General features: G+C 35.9%; 1 protein-coding gene across 9 annotated transcripts in view; it reads right to left on the bottom strand.

Moving 5' to 3' along the window:
* Positions 1–459: 459 nt before the first annotated feature.
* The window catches only part of SYNJ1 (synaptojanin 1), a 55,734-nt gene continuing 35,842 nt past the window's right edge, over positions 460–20,351 (bottom strand). For 6 of the 9 annotated variants that reach the window (XM_039319245.1, XM_039319227.1, XM_039319269.1 and 3 more), the window contains 9 exons: positions 19,329–19,491; positions 18,336–18,548; positions 16,091–16,228; positions 15,191–15,229; positions 12,734–12,778; positions 11,473–11,540; positions 7,601–7,718; positions 7,026–7,234; positions 460–3,235 (listed from right to left, as the gene is read on the bottom strand). In XM_039319245.1, the coding sequence (XP_039175179.1) occupies positions 2,423–3,235; positions 7,026–7,234; positions 7,601–7,718; positions 11,473–11,540; positions 12,734–12,778; positions 15,191–15,229; positions 16,091–16,228; positions 18,336–18,548; positions 19,329–19,491 (1,806 nt within the window). In that variant the 3' untranslated portion in view covers positions 460–2,422. Of the gene's footprint in view, positions 3,236–5,771; positions 5,793–7,025; positions 7,235–7,600; positions 7,719–11,472; positions 11,541–12,733; positions 12,779–15,190; positions 15,230–16,090; positions 16,229–18,335; positions 18,549–19,328; positions 19,492–20,351 lie in introns of all 9 variants that reach the window. The other 3 variants (XM_039319294.1, XM_039319277.1, XM_039319285.1) reach the window with 3 other exon arrangements.

Below are 20,351 nucleotides of genomic sequence, written 5' to 3'. Positions count from 1 at the left end.
TGGAAGACTTGAAGGATCACAGTGGGAACAGATTGTCCTGGAGAAAATCCATGTGGTTTTAAGAGTTGACACCACTTTGATGGCAATTTCAAAACTATATAGCCCCATCTCTATCTAAGGCTCTGGGTGGCTCAAAAACCAACAGTAGAATGAGGATTATCATAAAACGATTATTGCAGCCATTCCATGTCTTTCACTTTTTTCTAGGTCTGTTTTTACAGGTTAAAACAGTTAGGGCATAGAAACTGAGGCAGAATTATTTGAGATGGAAGTAAGAACCAAGCAGAACAAATCAGACCAGATATTCTGCAAAAGCTTTCATCAATCTTATTGCTTCAAGATGTTTGTTGCTTCCTGATATCCCTGCCTTTATATAAAGATTATCTGATGATTTTAGATCAGAAAGATATCTGAAAATTTTAAGTCCACAAGGATAAAGCCAAATTCTGACAGCATCAATAATGGAGATATATTCCTAAAGATGGGAAAATTTATTTCATAAAGTAACATGTTTCACAGTATATGTATATGCAGTATTGTAAACCATCAATATGAATATTGTAATGGAGATAGTCAAATATGGTGTACCACAAGCAATAACTTGTTATACATTAACAAAGCAATTTGCACAGGAAAACACTTAATGAAGATATATAGGATTTTAGACTATTGTAACTTTGACTCTAATGATTTCCTTTAGCAGTACGCGTTATAATAGTTAACTATTCATCCTATGCTCATACATGCTTTGTTGCAATTTTTTGTGGTACTTTGCTGCCAGATTTTATCATTCATTGAAGATGCTGAGGCCTATATTTGAAATTTAATAGGAAAACTATACTAACTGAAAATTAAATATTCAAGCAAGGACCACTTATAAAAGAACTCTAATTGCACTATCGAGAATACAATTGTGTTGCTAACATTATACCAATGCATGACCACACAGATGTTAATACATTATGGAACCAGAAAATTATAGTTCTACTGCTGTTTCAAAATGTACAATTTTAAAAGCACAATACAGACGTTACTGTATTTAATGACTACTTTAATGAGTAAAAGTGTTATATGAGATGATTTATATAAATATATTGGAACAGTATTAGAGAAATTGAAATGATGGTTTATTTTTACTGCTCCATGGAATGAGGTGCTTCACTCAGATATCACAAAAGGAAATTGTTTTGTAAACAGAGCATACTATAACAGTCTGCAAATACAGCAAAAGGAACAGACGTATTTAGCATGGCCCTTCTCAAAAAAGATTTTCATAAATTTAAAAAAGCAAGCAATATAAATAAGTGTGACAATATGACTAAGAAAAGGTTGTATCTTGCTTAACAGTAATATGAAACATATATTTCCTTCATGACATGAAAATACTACATTTAAATGCCATCTGTTGCAAAAATTTTGGAGGCAAACTATAGTTTACAAAGCATTATGTATGGGATTATAGAATCTGCCTCAAGAAGCATCACCTATAACACTGATGTTTATCTGTGGAAAGTGATATATTTAACGTCAGAATAGTACATAAACCATTGTTTTGTTTGTTGATACCATATTTGAGACACATTATTTCTATACATTGTAAAGGAAAAAGGCGGGAGAGTTGAAATATATGGACCATCTATCCAATTACTTCTTTACACAGATCTTCCTATCAAAATGAATATAAAATTTCCTTCAACTTAGAAAGCAACATTCATAATAGAATAGGAAGCTATATAATGAGAATAAGATCAGGAAGAGTAACAGTAATGCTGCAACAAATTTTCTCATGTCTGCAAAACAAAGCATGTGCAGTGATAGGAAAAATATATTACTATATATTGTTTAAAATTATTTAAATTTTTGGGGGAATTCACTTCTACAAATCTTCATAAATCTCTATTATAATTTATTTCCCAACATTAACATTAAACAATTGGCATCTTAATTAAACTTTGACAGTTCTTTGGTGAATACTTATAAATATACCAGTTTATCAGATACTGGAAGTGGTTCTACATTCTAACCAAAGGGCATTTAAAGTGGTATTTAAATTCTTATATAAGAATGTTCAAGAAACAATTGTTTAAAACTCTTATGTGTGTTAGTCAGAGAAATCAATGCATTCTTGTTGGTCTTGAAAAACAAACTTAATTTTATACTTTCCTATGAACTAGAGTGGAATTGAAACAAGCATAACTTTTCCTTGCATTGTATCCATTAAAGGAACAAAATGAGATCACTATTTAGATTAATTCTGTGCATGATTTCACACCCTGCCACCTTTGTGTAGTAACCTAAGAATTAATGTTCAGTGCATCTGATTAAAGTATTGCACATATAGAATTAAATCAATGCCCAGTTCTATTAGTTAATTTTTAACTAATCATTTCTACCCAGTTTAAATAATTATATCTTAAATAATTTATCTTTCCATAAAATCTTGTGTCGGTAATACTTTAGGTGCTAAACAAATTAAAGGATCTGTGACTGAATTGTTGTTGGTAGATCTGGATGGTATAGGAGGTGCAGGAGGGGGCCTTGCTGGCAATAGATGAAAAGAGCTAGAACTTTTGTTATGACCATTGTAAACAGTAAAGTCTGAGTCAGTGATATTTTGTTCAGTGCCCAGTGAAAAATAAGTTGCTTGCAGGGAAGAAGCTCTTTTTAAATCAGTGGGATTGGCCAATGGTTTCAGGGTTAAGACTAAATCGTCCTCTTCAAATGTTACCCAACCTTTTTGTTTTCCATTGTTAGATATAGAAGATGTACTCTGCAAACTAAAATCATCTTCAGATGTGTCAACATAAAAAGTAGCTTTGCCTTTCTGGTGAATAGGCTTTAGAGATGGAAAAGGATTAAAAGTGGGTCCTTCTGCTGTACAATGTGAAGTTGCTCCATATTCTTGAGATTCGGTTCTAAATGGATTTCCAGTTGTAATATTTTTTTCAGTGAAAGGGTTTGTGCTGTTTAATCTGCTAGCAAATGGATTGCACATGTACTCCTCAGATTTACTGTGTGCTAGAGTACCAGTATGTGGCATACTTATGTTACTGAAATTAAAATTGTCTTTTGAAGAAGGCAAGTTTGTCAGCTTCTTTTGATTTAAAGATACAATTGGTGACATTTGAATTGACTGAATTTTAGATTCAGAAAACAGCTGAAAGGACAAATCTTCAAAAGGATCATTGTTCAGTTGTGTTTCAAGCTGAACAGCGTGCACTCCATCTGTTCTAATCTGAAAAATAAATATAGTGTTCAAATATGTAACTTGTTTGATAAAATATCTATTGTTCATGAAAGAAGCAGTGGTACATCTGTCTTTTGTAATTTGCTGTATACTTGAAAATATACTTGCTGTATACTTTTGTAATTTGCTCTATACTAAGTCTGTTTCTATACAAATTTTTCATTATTTTCACTATATGATTCCTGACAGAATATATACACAAATGGACATTATATATATATATATATATATATATATATATATATATATATATATATATATATATATATATATATATATATATATATATATATATATATAAAATGTCCATTTGTGTATATATTCTGTATATATATATATATATTATATATATGTATATATATATGTTTTCTGAGGTTTTCGCGGGTATTTGTATGTAGGTCTTTGGTTGTTTGTTCGGGTTTTCTCCCGCGTAAAATTGGAAGTGTCTTGGCGTCGAAACGTCGAAACGTCGCCAAGACACTTCCAATTTTACGCGGGAGAAAACCCGAACAACCAAAGACCTACATATATATATATATATATATATATATATATATATATATATATATATATATACATACACACACACACACATACACACACACACACATACATACATATATATATACATACACACATACACACACACATACACACACACACATACACACACACACATATATAAACTATATATATAAACTATATATATAGGCATACTATATATTTACAGTATGAAAGAAAAATTACAGGAAGTTTTAAGATCAGAACAGAATGTTTGGGTTAAAAGCACTGTATGGTATAAAGAATTGAAGCATTAAGCTAATAAAAATTCACATGCAGAAAAAAATTAATATGAATTTTTTTTCATAATGAAATCTTAGTAATTAAGTCTCAAGTCTTCTCATTCTTAAGTACAGGCTATGTTAATTTGAAAAGAGTAATGAGAAAGTTCCACTCATACTTGATAAACAGGCCAAAATAGAAAATATTTTCTCTATCATTTATCTAAATATGCTTAGAAATATGTCCCATGAATTAAAGCTCAGTGAGAATGGAAACCAAGTACAAGCTTCCATCCCTATCAAACACTCTTGCCCATCCAATGCCTTTCTCTAGTGAGCTCAAACAATTGCCCTAAGGCAGAGGTCCCCAACCTTTTGGACACGAGGGACTGGTTCCATGGAGAGAGGTTTTTCCACGGGCCGGAGGGGGCGTGATTTTGTGTGCTGCCTGCATCCCACGGATGGGGTTTTGCTTGTTTGTGCATACCGGTTGCTGGCATGCTGCGGCCAGTACTAGTTCATAGATCGGGGGTTGGGGACCCCTGCCCTAAGGTGACTCAAGCCAATGGCCTGACTCACCCTCTCAGCAAAGGGAATGTAAAATGCCCTGCCCAAGTACAGGAAATGAGTTTAAGCTTAAAGATATATTGTTTTAATCATTTAGACACATTCTATATGTTTATTTCTTCTAATATTAATATATCTAGTATATAAGACTAAATTCCAATAAATATAATAAGGGGATACATAATGTAAAACCATCAAAGGTTATGATTTGCAATATTACACTCTAATACCAAGATTACATTTAGCAAAACTTGACTTGAAAATTCACTATACTTAAAAATCAATGATCAATATATAACACTGAAGCTTAACTGCAGAATAAATAGAAATAAAAGTTTAGCAGCAATTAACGTATTCTTTTTATGAACTAGGTTATTACCAAAACTGAAAATAGCTGATTATTATATTTTAAATTATGCTTATTGCATTGATCTCAGATGCAAAGCTTTAAAAAAAACACCTAAGTTTAATTTCATTTTAAAATTAAACTAGATAGATTATATGTTAAAAGTAACTTTTTAAAAAACATATGACAAAGTTGGCTTAACCGAAAAGAAAATTTGAAAAAAATTGAAACCAATATTTTTCCTGTAATGTTGTCTCAGGCTACTTGAGTTGATCAGTGTTAAATAGTTTCAGATAGTGAGAGAATCAAGCACCCTCAGCTGCAAGAGTTCTCAAAATGTGAGTAACGTCCCGTTGAAGAATTGTAAATAAGACTTCAACTTTTCATTTTATTAAATAAGCTGCTAAACTGTTTTACTCCCTTTTACCATGGCAATAGCAAGAAGCTGTACATCCCCATCTCCCTTGTCAATTAATGTGTCAGGGACAAAAATAAGGCAATTTTTCGTAAGTCTGTCTAGTATGCTGTCATACTACTACCATTCTCTCCACTTCCAAAGAATAATTAGTACAAATGGATATATTGAAACATCTTTCGATAGAAGGTAATATAACACAATTTGAAAACTCTTGCCCTATAGGGCATAGCATGTCATGTAAGTTGCCTTTTATGTCAATGACATGATGAATATCTGCCTATTCATACAGGCAGGTGATTTCAGTGCAAGCACAGATATATGAACACAACTGTTCATACATCTCTTATGCTAGAATTTATGGAGAACATAGAATGGATGAAAAAAATATAAGACCAGTAAAGAGTCAGGTACCTTTTACCCTGAAGGTTGATCCTGCTTGTGAAAAAGAGACAGATATCAAAAGAAAACATTAGGAAGAAATCCAAGGTAACATGCTTTCAAGAGACTCAGTATTACGTTGGCCACATTAAGGGGAACTATATTTCAGGTACAATGTACATCAGACATCTTTTTCCTGCACTAACCTGAGTACCTCAGAACAAACAGCATTTCTCTGTGGCCCTGGTTTACAAAGAAGGTTGCTATACTGCAGTTGCAAGAAGTGGGTTTTTTTGTGTGCGTGGACATTGGGGATTTTTATGGCTTTGCCTTAACAAAATAGCTATATTCTTGTCCTTGTTCAAACTTTTTTTTATATTCCTATGAAAAGTTGGACAGGGTTTGGGTGAGGGATGCATTCTCTTGAAATATAATTGGATAAGGGCAAAAATTACTTAGATCAAATACCAATTATATTGTAGGTTATGGAATTATCAAGTTATGGAAATTCTAAAGGTCCACATTTTTTCTCTTGCTGCTCTATTTTCTGAAGACAAATTAATAAAGGTATTAATTTCCTCATTTGCTTCATAAATCACAATAGTATATTGCATGTACAACGGCTAACATACATCAACATTAGGACAGTCTGAAATCTGTCAAATTAAGTGTTTTTTAAAAATAGATTTTAAATTATAAGCTACATTTTTGAAAGTTATTTTACTTTTAAAACAGCAAAGGCAAATGGGCACATACAATTTTGAGATTTGTGGTTACTTTATTATAGCAGATGAAAAACTGTATTTTTCCATCTGGCTGATCTTTAATTGTAATAAATTGAAATTAAATGTGTTTGTCCACATTTTTAAGTATTTAATTTAAAATGTTCCTCTTTATTTTGTATTCTGTTATTGCAAATTTTATTCTGTATTAAATTTCAATATTTGCATTTTTCTGCCTTTTGGAAGTTAAAATATTTTTCTGCAAACTTTGACTATGATGAAGATAAACCTAACTAATGTCCAATGTATTTAATCCAAGATAATTCTAAACCTAATTTGTTAATCCCCTCACTTGAATTATACCTACGTGTCCTAGTGACAGAGATTAGGAAGTGACAGAACAGCTCAGCCTTAATTTTGATGTGAATAAATTTAAGTCTATATTGGCAATGTATGTATTGTTCAGCTTTATACACTGAATACAGCAGTATTTTTGATTGGAGCAGTACAGAAGCAGCAGTAGATACACTCAAAAGAAAAAGTTTCAAAGATATTCTGTACATACCTGCTTATGTGATGGAATGTTGTCAGAAGGCAAACTCTGGGATGATTTGCTGCGGGGAGGAGGCTGTGGTGGTGCCTCCAGGTTTGATGGAGAAGCTGTTTGAGACGTTGCTGTCATAGGTATAAGTGGCTCCTGCATCTTTACAACAGAGGTGGGATGAACAGGAACTGCACCTTGTGGTTTAAGTGGTTCAGGAAGCATAGGTGACCCTATAAATACATTCAATTATTATCTTACTTCCAACACCAAAAATGTTTTTAATAATGATAGTGAAGGTGATAATAATAATGCAAAATCCAGTCTGAAAACTGGCTGACTATGCAGCAGATCATAATGTTTTTGTTTTTAATCTACTGGTTAGTGGGACACAGATACACTTGATCAACCTAAGAACAAAAAACTGCTCACAATGAATCTTGCCTTCTACTTGAGCTAAGTACTAACTCACTTTAAAAATAAGAAGTGGTTATTTAGGAATTATGTTCCATAGCACCCGGACTCCCTTGAATGCACTTATAGCACTCCTATGTAGAAGAATTACATTAAAAAAAAGAAAAAATGCATAATATACTCACCAATTTTACCTGTTGCTAATTCTGGTGGCTTAGGGTGGAATTCAGGCATATGCTTTCCTATAGAAGGACGCACATGACTTTGTGGTGCACTAATAACTCCAGCTCGGGGAGGAACAATCTGAAATGGAAGTATAGACCTTTAATCGTGACTAAAATTTGAATTGGTTTGTGTCAAAGTAGGCCGGCAATTTAAGCCAGTTTGTTCCTAGCCTAGGATATCCTGCAGATCCACTGGGCTTCAGTCCTGTCATCTTCCAGACTGATAGTCTCTAGATCAGTGGTTCTCAATCTGTGGGTCAGGACCCCATTTGAGGTCGAACGACCATTTCACGGGGGTCGCCAAACAACGCAGTCCGCCATTTTTTCCCCCCTTTCCTTAGCTGTGCTACTCCCTTTTATTCTATTGGCTTTTGAAAGCCAATAGAATAGACTCTCTTGAATAGAGTCTAATTCTATTGGCTTTCAAAAGCCAATAGGAATTGTCCAGGCTGTCTCTGGCCTGCTGAGCCCGCCAAAGGTCCCATTCTGCAAACGGTGCTGCACCAATTAAGTAGTCCTCGACTTACGACCGCTTGAGTAGTCCTCGTCTTATGACCGGTTGGGGGGTCGTGGCATTAAAAAGGTTGAGAACCACTGCTCTAGATGCTCAGTTCATGTGAAGGCTGTCAAGTTAGGGAAGGCTGCTTCACCTATTGCTTGATACCCCAGAAATTAATAAAAATGTTACATTCTTCAATGTAAAAATAAGTGCATATATGGATCCTGGATGTCTACAAAGAAATATTTATTGGATCTGCACAATCCTTAAGAGTAATAAGGTCAAGGAGAAAGAGGCTAGCCTGCTGTGACCTGCAAGGTATGTGCTGTGTTTGTAATAATAGTACTGTCACAGAGAAGAAGAGTCTGTGGGTATCCAGAAGAGGAAAAGGCCTGTGTTGGTGACTTCTCAGAGAAATAGAATCATCAATCTGCAGACCAGACAACCTATCAAGCTGCCTCCCAGGTACAAACATCAAAGACGTGACAGAGAAGTTTTCCCAACTAACTGAATCCATTGATTATTATCCCTTTGTCCTCTCTCATGTTGGGACTAATGATACAACAAAAAAGAGCCTGAAAAAAAATACCAAGGGACTATGAGGAGCCAGGCAAGAAGGGAAAAGAGGAACACAGGTGATGTCAATATCCAATGAGAATATTTCAGAGGTAAACCACTGGCTCAAGGGATAGTGCTGTCTGGACCATGGTCTACCTCCGTGATGGCAAACTTTTTAGAGACCGAGTGCCCAAAAACCGCCCCACCCCAGCCCCGTCCCACCCGCCCCACCCTCTACCTGCTTCACCCCCAGCCTGCCTGCCCACAGGGCCACCCACCACCTCCATAGCCCATCACAGCAGATCGTCCAGGTGACCCTGCAGCGCCATGACGGCCACACCCTCCACCCGTGTCCCGTAGCATCATCTGCGCATGATGGGGTGTGAGGGCGGAGTCTTGTCCCTACTGCCCGGCTGCCATGTTCTTGGCTGCGCTGCTCCGCGTGGGCCAAGCCTGGGGCGACTCTCCTCCAGGGGGCTGCTGGTCAGGAGGGGGTCGCAGAAGCTGAGACGATGGCACGTGTGCCCACAGAGAGGGCTCCGAGTGCTGCCTCTGGCATGTGTGCCATCGGTTCGCCACCACTGGTCTACCTATTTACATGTAAGGCTCCTGGCAAGAGACAGGGTGCCTCTCACAAAGACTGGGAAGAATGTGCTTGGAAAACATCTTGCTTGAGTTTTCTGAACGGCTTTAAACTGAATCTGGACGCCAATTTCTAGGACTAAACCCAAAGTATAAATATCAAGAGAACAAATCTGACAATAAGGAAGGAAGTGGTGATGAGGAAATGACACTCAGGTATAAAACAGGACATGCAGCTAGCAAACGCAAGGTGAGCCATAAAGGGCTCGGATGCCTGTACACTAATATTAAAAGTATGGGGAAAAACAGGAGGACCTGAAGTTGTAGTACAGGAGGGCAGGTACAATATTGTTGCTATTACTGAAAATTGGTGTGATGGAAGTCACAATTGCAGCATGCTACTACAAAGATATAATTTGTTCAAAAGAAACAGATGCAACAAAAGAGAAGAAACTGCATGGTAGGTAAGGAATACTACACCTCTACAGAAATAACAATACCAAGGATGAAGGTCTTTTTGAAAGTATTTGCGTGAGTGCTAGGAGGAAAAAAGAAATAACACTAGTGTAGGTGTATACCCAACCAAGCAGAGGAAATAGAGGGACCTTTTGCAAGTCAGTAAGCTGAAGTGTGCAGGAAACACACCCCTGTGATAATGGGGGACTTTACCCTGACATCAACTGGGAAACAAACTGTGCAGCAAGTGGCAGATGAAACAGGTACCTAACGTACATAGTTGACGAAATTATCATCCAAAAGATGGGGGAGAGAACTGAAAGATCAGCTATACTGCATTTCAGACTTACTAAGAGGGATGAAATGATTGAGGAAATGGAGAGTGACCGTGTCATGTTAGGATTCACCATGATGCAGGCAAAGATAACTGAACAAAGTCAAACTCATGTTCTAGATTTTAAGAGAGCTGACCTCAACAAACTAGGAGGATGAATAGGGAGCATTAAATGGATAGAAATTCTGGAGGGAAAAACAGTTCAGATGCTTGGGAAATTCTGAAAAAATGAAATAAAAAAGACTCAAACAGAAACAGTACCACAGAGAAGAAAAACAAGACATCTAAGGGGCTCGGCATGTTTGTACAAAGAGGTCTGTGACAAACTGAGGGACAAAAAGGACAAGTATAAAAATGTAAAGAGGGGCTTATAACTGGAACAGAGTACCAGCAAATTTAGTCTGTATTGTATGCTCATTTTGAATAATGGACATTATTCTAGTTTCAAAAAAGCAAATTGGGAGATGGGACTATTTTTCTTGCTGGATGAGTTCTTACGATAGTTTGATTGTTAGTTGCTCAGACCCTTTGTCAAACCCTCCAGGAACTGCCCAAATTACCCCCTCCCTTTAATTCCCCCCATTTTAAGAACCTCTGTTCTAGGCCATACAACCCAATTATATTTCCCCCTTAATATTTCCAACTTTGGTATGCTAGTCTCTAATCACAAGCAACACATCTTGCTTGTATGTTTTATCAATTTCAAATTGAACTCCTCAATCTCTTTTTCTGTACCAGAGGTTGAAACATAAACTTTTTTAAAATCAAAGGGTTATCAGTGAAGTCTAATTGATACCATTCAGTCAGGGAGTGCATGGTACAGTAGTTTAGTAATGTTCTTGCTATATCCTGCCTAACCATGAAAGCAATACCACTCCTTTGTTTTCCATGTAGTAAACAATATGGGGAGTAAATAATATGATTTTCTGATCGAAAGTGTCTGGTTCCAGTCCATCTTAGTTTGCTGAGATATAAGCATCAGTATAATCTATTTAATCCACTAATTAGGAACTAATGTAAGAAATCCAACCATGTTTGTTGTTGACATGTCCTATGTGAGGGTAAACAGGTACCGTTACATGTTTGTAAAGTAGTGAAATGACTGATGACAGAGAGCTGGATCTTCACCCTTCTATATACTTGACTGAGACCGACTCAATCTTTTGGTAATATGCAGGTTTTAATATTAAAATTAGTCACACTCTTTTATAAATGGTAATGATTATAAGGATATCCTGAGATTTAGCTATATGGATTCAAAGTGAAAACTTAGAATATTTAAATTCTTCATTAAAATACACGCCACAGAACTTTTGGCTAGTATCAATAGAAAAATATTTTTTTAATGTTACATAACTAACTGTAATTCTATTCTTAGTTTTACCAGAAGATACATATCCTTACCGGTCTACATGTACTGGGTCCGGATGTTCCTATGTTTATTTGTCCAGTGGGAGGCAGGGACTGATAAGCTAAAAAAAAAAAAAGGATGTTTAATTAGAATATATTTCTAAATTCAGATTATCTATAATTAGTAAACATTTATATTGATATAGTATCTATTATCTTTGTGGAGTAAGGGTTTTCTGAACTTTCAGATATGAAATAATGCCCCCCTTTCCAAATTTGTCATGCATATTGGTCACTCATACTATACACTGAATACTGATGATTCTTACAGTACTAGAAAATTACAATCGTATACTGTAATCTTTATAACATAATTCCAATAATCAGTTATTGACATAACATCCATACCCTTTATTCTTAGTATTTGAAACTGGTTCAGCATACCCACAAATATACGGTTCTATTTAGGAATCTGGGAGACTTTATAAAGAAGCATTAAATCTCATCTTTGTAATTCATAACATTTACATAATTATTTATCTAGGAAGAATTTTTATCTATTGTCAAACCTCTTCCTCACTGAACTAGCTGGCTAGTGGCACAGATAAGAATATTAACAATGAATTATTATTGAAATAGATAATCTGCTCAGTTTCAAAAGTCTCTAAATAGTTAGCACCATGATTCCATTTGGTAAGAATATTTCAAACGTTAACATTAAATTTATGAAATACAAGGAGAAGTCTAAATGTTCACTATATATATGAAATTTAAAGATTAAATATTTACATATTCAGTTTAAAAATTCAGTGTGACATTAAGAGTAACAGTTACCTTCTCAGGAAATAGAACAAGATTACATTGAAATAGATAAAATGTTTATTTTGGATATTATGTTTTGTTATGACTAGAGACAAGAGAAATATTGGTTACCTAAAGCCTGAAAATTATAAATATCAAAGGTTAAATTGGAATATTGATGAGAAACTAAAAATTGGGTAAAAATTAATAACAGGATATGGATTGTTTATGAAGATTGAATGTAATTAAGATACGTATAAGCTAAAAATTTATTGATAAATGTAATAATGTTGTTTTTACTGAGTTGATATAATTAGAACTGTACTAGCTTGAATACGAGATAGTAAATGTTAAGGAAAAAGAGAAGAAATATCTGATGTTGTAACTTGAGTTTGTACTAAAGATTTTGTTATTGAACTATTGATTAACCCAGTCACCACGTTGATTTTTAAATTCTTAAATGTAAAATTGGAAAATTAATAAAATATTATTAAAAAAAACAGTTAAGAGTTACCTTCTTCTCTCCTAGCTACAACAGGGCTGGGAGGAGCACCAAAACCTTATCAGAGGAAAGCAGAAAAGTACTACATATGTAACATGTAAGCAACATACTAGATTAAGAAAAGGCAAAAATAAAGAGAATTGCAAGGCTTTTTAATAAGATTAATAGATGTTTTTAGTACAATAGTTGCATTGTATATTATTGTAATGCTCAGTAAGAAAAATAAAAGCTGACGTATCACTCTTAGATAACACAAATAGCTGCAAACACCAATTTACCACTGCCATAGCCCTTCAGAGGGAATGGTCATCCCCACTACTACGGGTATCAGATGTGTGTTTTCCCCCTAAAAGGGCTCACCTCCCTGGGGCCACCAAGTGCTTGGGCAAGTGTGGACAGGAGTAGTTGGGTCCCTTGAGAGGTGGGATAGACTGTAGTGTTGATTATGAATGTGTGAGTGTATGAAGGTCAGGTGAATCGACCTGAGTGGGTAGGCAGGAACATCAGGATGGTGACGGGGATATAGGATCCAGCGTTCACAAGTGGTCTTGCTGTTTGATCCCCACACTCAAACTTTAGTCCCTGGTTATCAGAACCCTGAACTCTGCTGTTATTTTTGAAAGTCAAGTTGGTTTGTAATAAGGCTACCCTCATCTGTGATCTTCATAGACGAGAGTGCCAACCTGACAAGGCTAACTAAAATCTGGGTGGGCCTGGAAGGGAGTGTCCCTCTATCAGAATTGTGCCACCTGGATTTTGGTTTAGGGTTATGCACCAGCTGAGATTCTAATGGAGGCAGGTGAAGAGGTATTTGTTACCTCTGATGCCCTGCTTTGCAGATGTGAGGTTCTCTGGTTGACATTGGCACTAGGGAACAGTTGGGATTGTTTCTGGTACTGTCCTCCCTAGTGCCCAGCATTATCCTTGTCAAAGCTGTTGGATTCCATTGCTTGACTGGCTATAGAATCTCTGAGATTGTTGGTACTTGGATATTTCAATGAGCCAGATCAGATAGAGCAGGTATACTCCAGGCCCTTCCCTTAAATGTTGCTATCTAGTGGGACCTAAGAAGCATGCCCTTTTTATGGCAGCCCCTGACCTGTGGAACACCCTTCCTCTTTAGTCTCCACCGTTTTAACCTTCTGGAAATCTGTAAATTGCTTTAAAAAGTTGGCTCTTTTTCAAACACTGGGGTTGGGTGAAGGTGGAAGATTTATCGTAGATGATTCACTCTCATTGCCTTCAAGTTTACTGGTGCTACCCAACCCCCCCCCCATGGGAAGGTGGCCCCTATTCAATCACCTTGCCCAGGCAACTGATGTACCCTTTGGGATTCCAGACAGAACTTGGAGTTTTTCCTGAGGATCTGGTGGGGGAGCTAACTTGAAGCTTTATCACCTGGAACAGGGTAGTCGTGATGTTGGTGGGATTTATTGAGGAACTCTGGGAAGCGAAATGCCAGAAGAGATGCCTGGAGTGCCATTGGAGGATGATCCAGAGAAGAAATGATTAATAAGCTATGTTAGGGATTATCTCATGGTGGTAAGAGTGATAAGATGTCAATAATTCTTCACCCTTACTGTATCTGCAAATAGCTTCCTATTTTTAGAGTAACTTGCCCCCTGCTAGGCAGGGATAGGCCACATCAGAACATCCAATTATACCTTTCAACCCCAAATGTCCCTGTCCCAGTGCCTGGAGGCTATGTAAACTTGGCTAGAGAGAAACAAACTCTGGCTTAATCCCACTAAGACAAAGTGGCTATGGTCACTGATCCCTAGTTTCCTGGATAGTAAAAGCAAAAGAGAGGAGAAATGCTTTCAGACTTGCAAAATTCTATTAATGTAAGTTTACACTAAGGTAGTGTTAGTACTCATGGTTGGTGCTTCTTGTCTGGACTACATTGAAGAGTTGACATACATCTCCCCCCCAAGATCTGAATAGTTCTCATCCCAATTTGAAAACATGCTATCTCTTAGGCTTTGGGACAGGGTGGACAGGCTGTCCTGTTTAAAATGGATGTGTTGTCTGGATTACTTTTTAAAAATACTTTTTTTTAATCCTGTCTCTATTACTTTATAAGTAACTCAAGGTGGTGAATATACATAATACTCCTTTCTCCTCCTATTTTCCCCACAATAACAATTGTGTGAAGGGGCTAGGCTGGAAGAGAGAGCATGACTGGCCCAAGGTACCCAGTTGGCTTTCGTGTCTTAACATGAGAGTCACAATCTCCTGTTTTTTAGGATACCACCTTAATCATTACACTAAACTGGCTTTTAATTTTGCAACTATTTTGTAAAGATTTTTTGGATTAATTTTATTGTATCCTTATTTATCAATTATTTTTATGTTATTCTTTACTTTGTGAGCTACCAGCCAGCTGAAGTCAGTTAGCACCAAAATCAAACAAATAAACAAACAAACAAAACATCTGCATTTGTTAAGCCATAATTAAATAATCATTACCTCCAAGTTCTTTTCTAGTAAGTGCGGGACTCTTACTCCCTTAGAAGTAAGAGATAAACGCAGCAGTAAAAAAAGTATCAATTGAAAAAAAAAAGGATTAGAAAGAAATTAAGAATCATAGTGAATGAATTTATTATCATACATTATAAGGGAGCTTCAGGCTCATATCATGTAATGACAATAATTATAATAGAGCACTCTTGTATATACATAATCCAAAGCAGCTGTACCACAGAAAGCTAAGAAGTCTTGCTAAAACTTCTATTACGTTAAAATAATAATGTGGTTACAAAGAGAATTTAGGATGGAGCAAAATGTGGAGAGTATTAATTATAATTGGTTACCTAAAGCCTGAAAATTATAAATTATAATTTATAATTATAAAATTATAAAGTATTAATTATAATTGACCAATCTGAGTTGGTCACTGGGAAATGTGGAGAATATTAATTATAATTGGGTTTGAATCAATAGAAACCATGGTTGGAACTGTTTCAAACAAAGCACGATTAACACTATGTCATCTGAATTGATAAGATATGGGCAAACCCTTAAGTAATAACAGAAGTCTTTCTGAACCTGCATTAGAAGGGGAGAGGGTAAATGTATAAGCCTGAGAGTCATCTAAGCTGTTTTTTCCATATTAAACCAAAGTTTAAAAAAAACCTATAGCCTTCTAGCTGTTACTGAGCATCAACTATCGTGACCCCAAGCCAGCATATCCAATAATCAGGTATGAATGGAACACCAACAGCTGGATGACTAGATATTTCCAATCTCTGTGCTGAATTATGATTCAGCATATCTAAATGTGATGGATAATAAACTTATTAAACATATGTTATCTAAAAATAACAGAAAAATCTTATGACTATACCATTTTCTGTTTCATTCCCTTACCTGATGGAGGAGGGGGCCTTTGTGGTGGAGCAGGGCGAGCAGGAGGCACTCCTGGTCGAGGTGGAGGTGGGCGTTTTGGTTCTAAGCCTTGAGTAGACTCTTTTAGTTGAGTTATAGATTGAAAATCTGCTAGTGAACCTGAAAATAATATAAAGGGACAGTTTAAACAGCAAATAATGATATCACTATGTTAGTATATATGTGTATGTTACTGAAAACACTTCAAGGATTATATCTTAATATAATCCCACATTTTCGAGATGTTTGGAGAGCAGAAACCAGAAGAGGCTAATATAAGTATATATATATGTGTGTGTGTATGTATATACACACACATACACACACACAGAGAACTAAACTGGCACCAATAAAGGTAACTACGTTATCTTAAGATGCTTTGGAAGAGTCTCCCAATAAAGGTCAGGCTGGCTCCCTCCTTGCTGGTTTTCTGGAAAACTGAATTCTTTTGGAGGGGGGAGGGTCTTTTCTTATGTTTATACCGGAGGCCATCTTGTTTTCTAGATGCTTTGTGTATTTTTCTTTTCCTTTCATATTTTGTTCTTTGTGTTTTTGTTATTGGCTTTGGATATAAAAAGTCTACATACCCATGTTAAAATACCAGGTTTTTGAGATATAAAAAAAATATTAGACCAAGATAACTTCAGAATTTTTTCCACATTTAACATAACATACGTTATACAATTCAACTGAAAAACAAACTGAAATCTTTTAGAGGGAAAAACAATAAAAATCATACAATAACACGGTTGCATAAGTGTGCACACCCTTAAACTAATATTTATTGAAACACCTTTTGACTTTATGATAGCATTCAGTCTTTTGGGGTAGGAGCCTATTACCGGTGGCGTGGTAAATCTTGTCTTGGGAATCTTTGCCCACTGTTCCTGGCAAAAACCCTCCAAATCTGTCAGATTGCGTGGGCATATCCTGTGCACAGCCCTCTTCAGGTCACCCCACAGATTTTCATGTGGATTCGATATGGCTCTGGCTGGGCCATTCCAAAACTTTGATCTGGTGAAGACATTCTTTTTTTATTTGGAAGTATGCTCTGGATTGTGCTGAAAGGTGAAATTCCTCTTCATCTTCAGCATTTTAGTAGAGACCTAAGATTTTGTGCCAAAATTGACTAATATTTGGAATTGTTCATAATTCCCTCCACCTTGACTGAAGCCCTAGTTTTAGCTGAACAAAAGCAGCCCCAAAGCACAATGCTGCTAGCAGTAGGTTTCATTGTAGTTATGGTGTACCACCACATAGTGGTACAGAGTGTTGTTGTTACGCCAAAGATACTTTTTGAAATTATGGTCCCAAAAATTCAACATTGGTCTCATCAGACCATAACACGCTTTTCCACATGCTTGATGTAGGTTTTTACAAAATGTAACTGGGCTTATGTTTCCTTTGTAAGAAAAGGCTTCCGTCTTGCCATTCTACCCCACAGCCCAGACAAATGAAGAATACCGGAGATAGTTGTCCCTTGTAGTACACAACCAGTACTTACCCAGAAATTCCTGAAGCTCCTTTAATGTTGTTGTAGGCCTCTTGCAGCCTCTTGAACCAGTTTTCTTCTTGTTGTTTTTTTAAAATCAATTTTGAAGAAGCATTCAGTTCTTGGTAATGTCACTGTTGTGCCATAGTTTCTCCACTTGTTGATGACTGCCTTTACTGTGTCCCATGCTATATCCAATGCCTTGGAAAAAAAATTGTGCTCTTCTCCTGACTGATGCCTTCCAATAATGAGATCCCTTTGATGCTTTGTAAGCTGTTTGAAGACCATGCTCTAAGAGGCAACTTGTGTAAACGTTGGAAAAATCTACTAGAACAGCTGAACTTTATATGGGCTCGATCAGAGTCACTTTAATTGATGGGCAGGTACATAATGACTACTATTTAACACCAGTTTGTATGTGATTTGTTAATTCTGAAAACAGCCACATCCTTACTTATAAGAGGGTATGCACATTTATGCAACCGTATTATTATATATTTTTTTTATTTTATTTTCCCCCTAAAAATGCAGTTTGTTTTTCCATGTGAAATGTACAGCTTCTATATTATATTAAAGCTGGAAATTTTTGGGAAGTTGGTCTGATCTGGTCTGATTTTTTTTACATCTCAAAAAACTGGCATTTTAAGAGGAGTGTGTAGACTTTCTATATCCATTGTAGTTACTGAAAGTTTCTTTGATTGTGACAGAATAGAAGTTTGATAAATAAATATCTACCTTGAGAAGACACTGGAGGTCCGGGAGTCTTGTTGGGTGTCCTGCTTGGCCTTGATGGAAGAGTTGGAGGCAGGCCTTCTGATGGAGTAGGGGACTGGCAGGGGCTTGAACGAGGGGAAGAGGCAGGTGAGGTTCCAAGACTAGAGCCTGAAGCTAGCTGTAGATGTTGTGGGAGAATTTCTTCTACTTCAGTACTATAATCATCAACATCACCTTGAAATGAAGAAAAATGTTCCTATACATTGTACCACAATTAATATATAATGAAAACTGTTATGCAGAAATATTACACTTTGATACAGTCTCAATCAAAGTTTAATATGTGGATGTATTCAGAATTCATTTATTTTAATGTCATTCAGTGCAATGTAATTTATTTTAATTTATTCGTTTAGGCACCTCTCAACTCCAAACTGACAAAATATGTAAGTGTTATGTAAAAATAAAAATAAACAAACAAGAACTGGTGGTGTATCTAACTAAGCAAAGCCTCATACAATTTGGCAGGGACCCCAACCACCCTAATACAAGTCCTAGGACAATAGCCAGGTCTTTAAGTTTTTGGGAATACTTGCATGGTGGGAACCCTGTAGATATTAGCAAACTAATTGCTAATTGAATTATTGGAACCCTGGCATCTTAACCATAAACAGGAGCTTAATTACTTTATACTCCTTAGTATTCTATTTGAAATTTAGGTACACTTTAGCATCTCATTCTGATAAATATGTGCCAAATAAAAGGTAACAATTTCATATAAATTCTTGTTGCTAACTTGGTCCCACAAAGAATCAATAAGATAAATTTAGAAAAAAGTTTTTGTTGATAGAGAAATTTATGAACTAAGTATAGGAATTTAATATTAGCAGATGTGAAAAATAGTTTTATTCTTATCCTAAAATTCAATAGATTCAACTGTGATGTGTTGTATATTAGTAATATGTGGTGTAAGATAGCATCCACTGAACAAAATCAATCTTGAATCTGTCAAACCTTCCATATCGTAGTCTGCAGTAACTTCTGCATCCTCACAAAGCAAAGTAGAACTTGTTGATGAAGGCAGCCCAATATTAACTCTCTCCAAACTTATTTCCTCTTCTAAACTCTTAATCCAATCAGGGCTTTTCAAAGAAATGTTAGCGGTTTTCCCAAGAATCTGAATTTCAACCAGAAAGAATAATTCACATAATTTTTAAAAAAAATCAAATCAAAACAATCCCTCCAAGACAAAAGTTCTTTATACTGTAATTAAGAATAAACACGATCATTGGAAAAATTAACCTAGAAATAAGAGCATCTGCAGAAGTGTGCTAAATGATGATATTGTAATCCAAATTCTGTCCCTTTATTTGTATCATATTAAACTCCACAAGCAGTGGAGTTTAATATGACATAATACAGGTAGTCCTCAACTTACAAATCCAAAATTGAGCTCAAAATTTTTGTTGCTAAGTAAGACTGTTATTAAGTGAGTTTTGTCCCATTCTATGACCTTTTTGCCACAGTTGTTAAGTGAATCACTGCAGTTATTAAGTTAGTAACAGAGCTGTAAAATGAATCTGGCTTCTCCATTGATTTTCCTTGTCAGACAGTCACAAAAGATGATCACATGACCCTGGGACACTGTCATAAAGATGAGCCAGGTGCCAAGTGTCCCAATCTTGATCATGTGTCCATGGGGATGCTGAAATGGTTCTAAGTGTGAAAAATGGTCATAAGTTACTTTTTTCAGTGCCATTGTAACTTCAAACGGTCACTAAACAAAAGGTTGTTAAGTGGAGGACTACCGCTACGCATTTTGCTGAGGTTGAGATCATTGTGGCTAGCTGCAAAACAAAGGGGCTATACATGCAAACACATGTGGAAACAATTAGGGAAAATTCTAGAAACAACCACTCCAAGCCTTCCAGTTTATGATGCTTCCTCATTCCCCTGTGTCCTAATATATCACTGACTCAACAAGAAATGTGTAAATGTAAATACAGTCAATTTCACAATTAAGTTCCAAATTTCACA

Source organism: Crotalus tigris, unplaced genomic scaffold (genome assembly GCF_016545835.1).
Source record: "Crotalus tigris isolate CLP2741 ecotype Arizona unplaced genomic scaffold, ASM1654583v1 scf7180000017601.7605149639:7615979, whole genome shotgun sequence".
In the NCBI taxonomy this organism is placed as follows: domain Eukaryota; kingdom Metazoa; phylum Chordata; class Lepidosauria; order Squamata; family Viperidae; genus Crotalus; species Crotalus tigris.
Note: the sequence above shows the minus strand (reverse complement) of the source record. Positions and strands in the feature narration are given on the sequence as shown.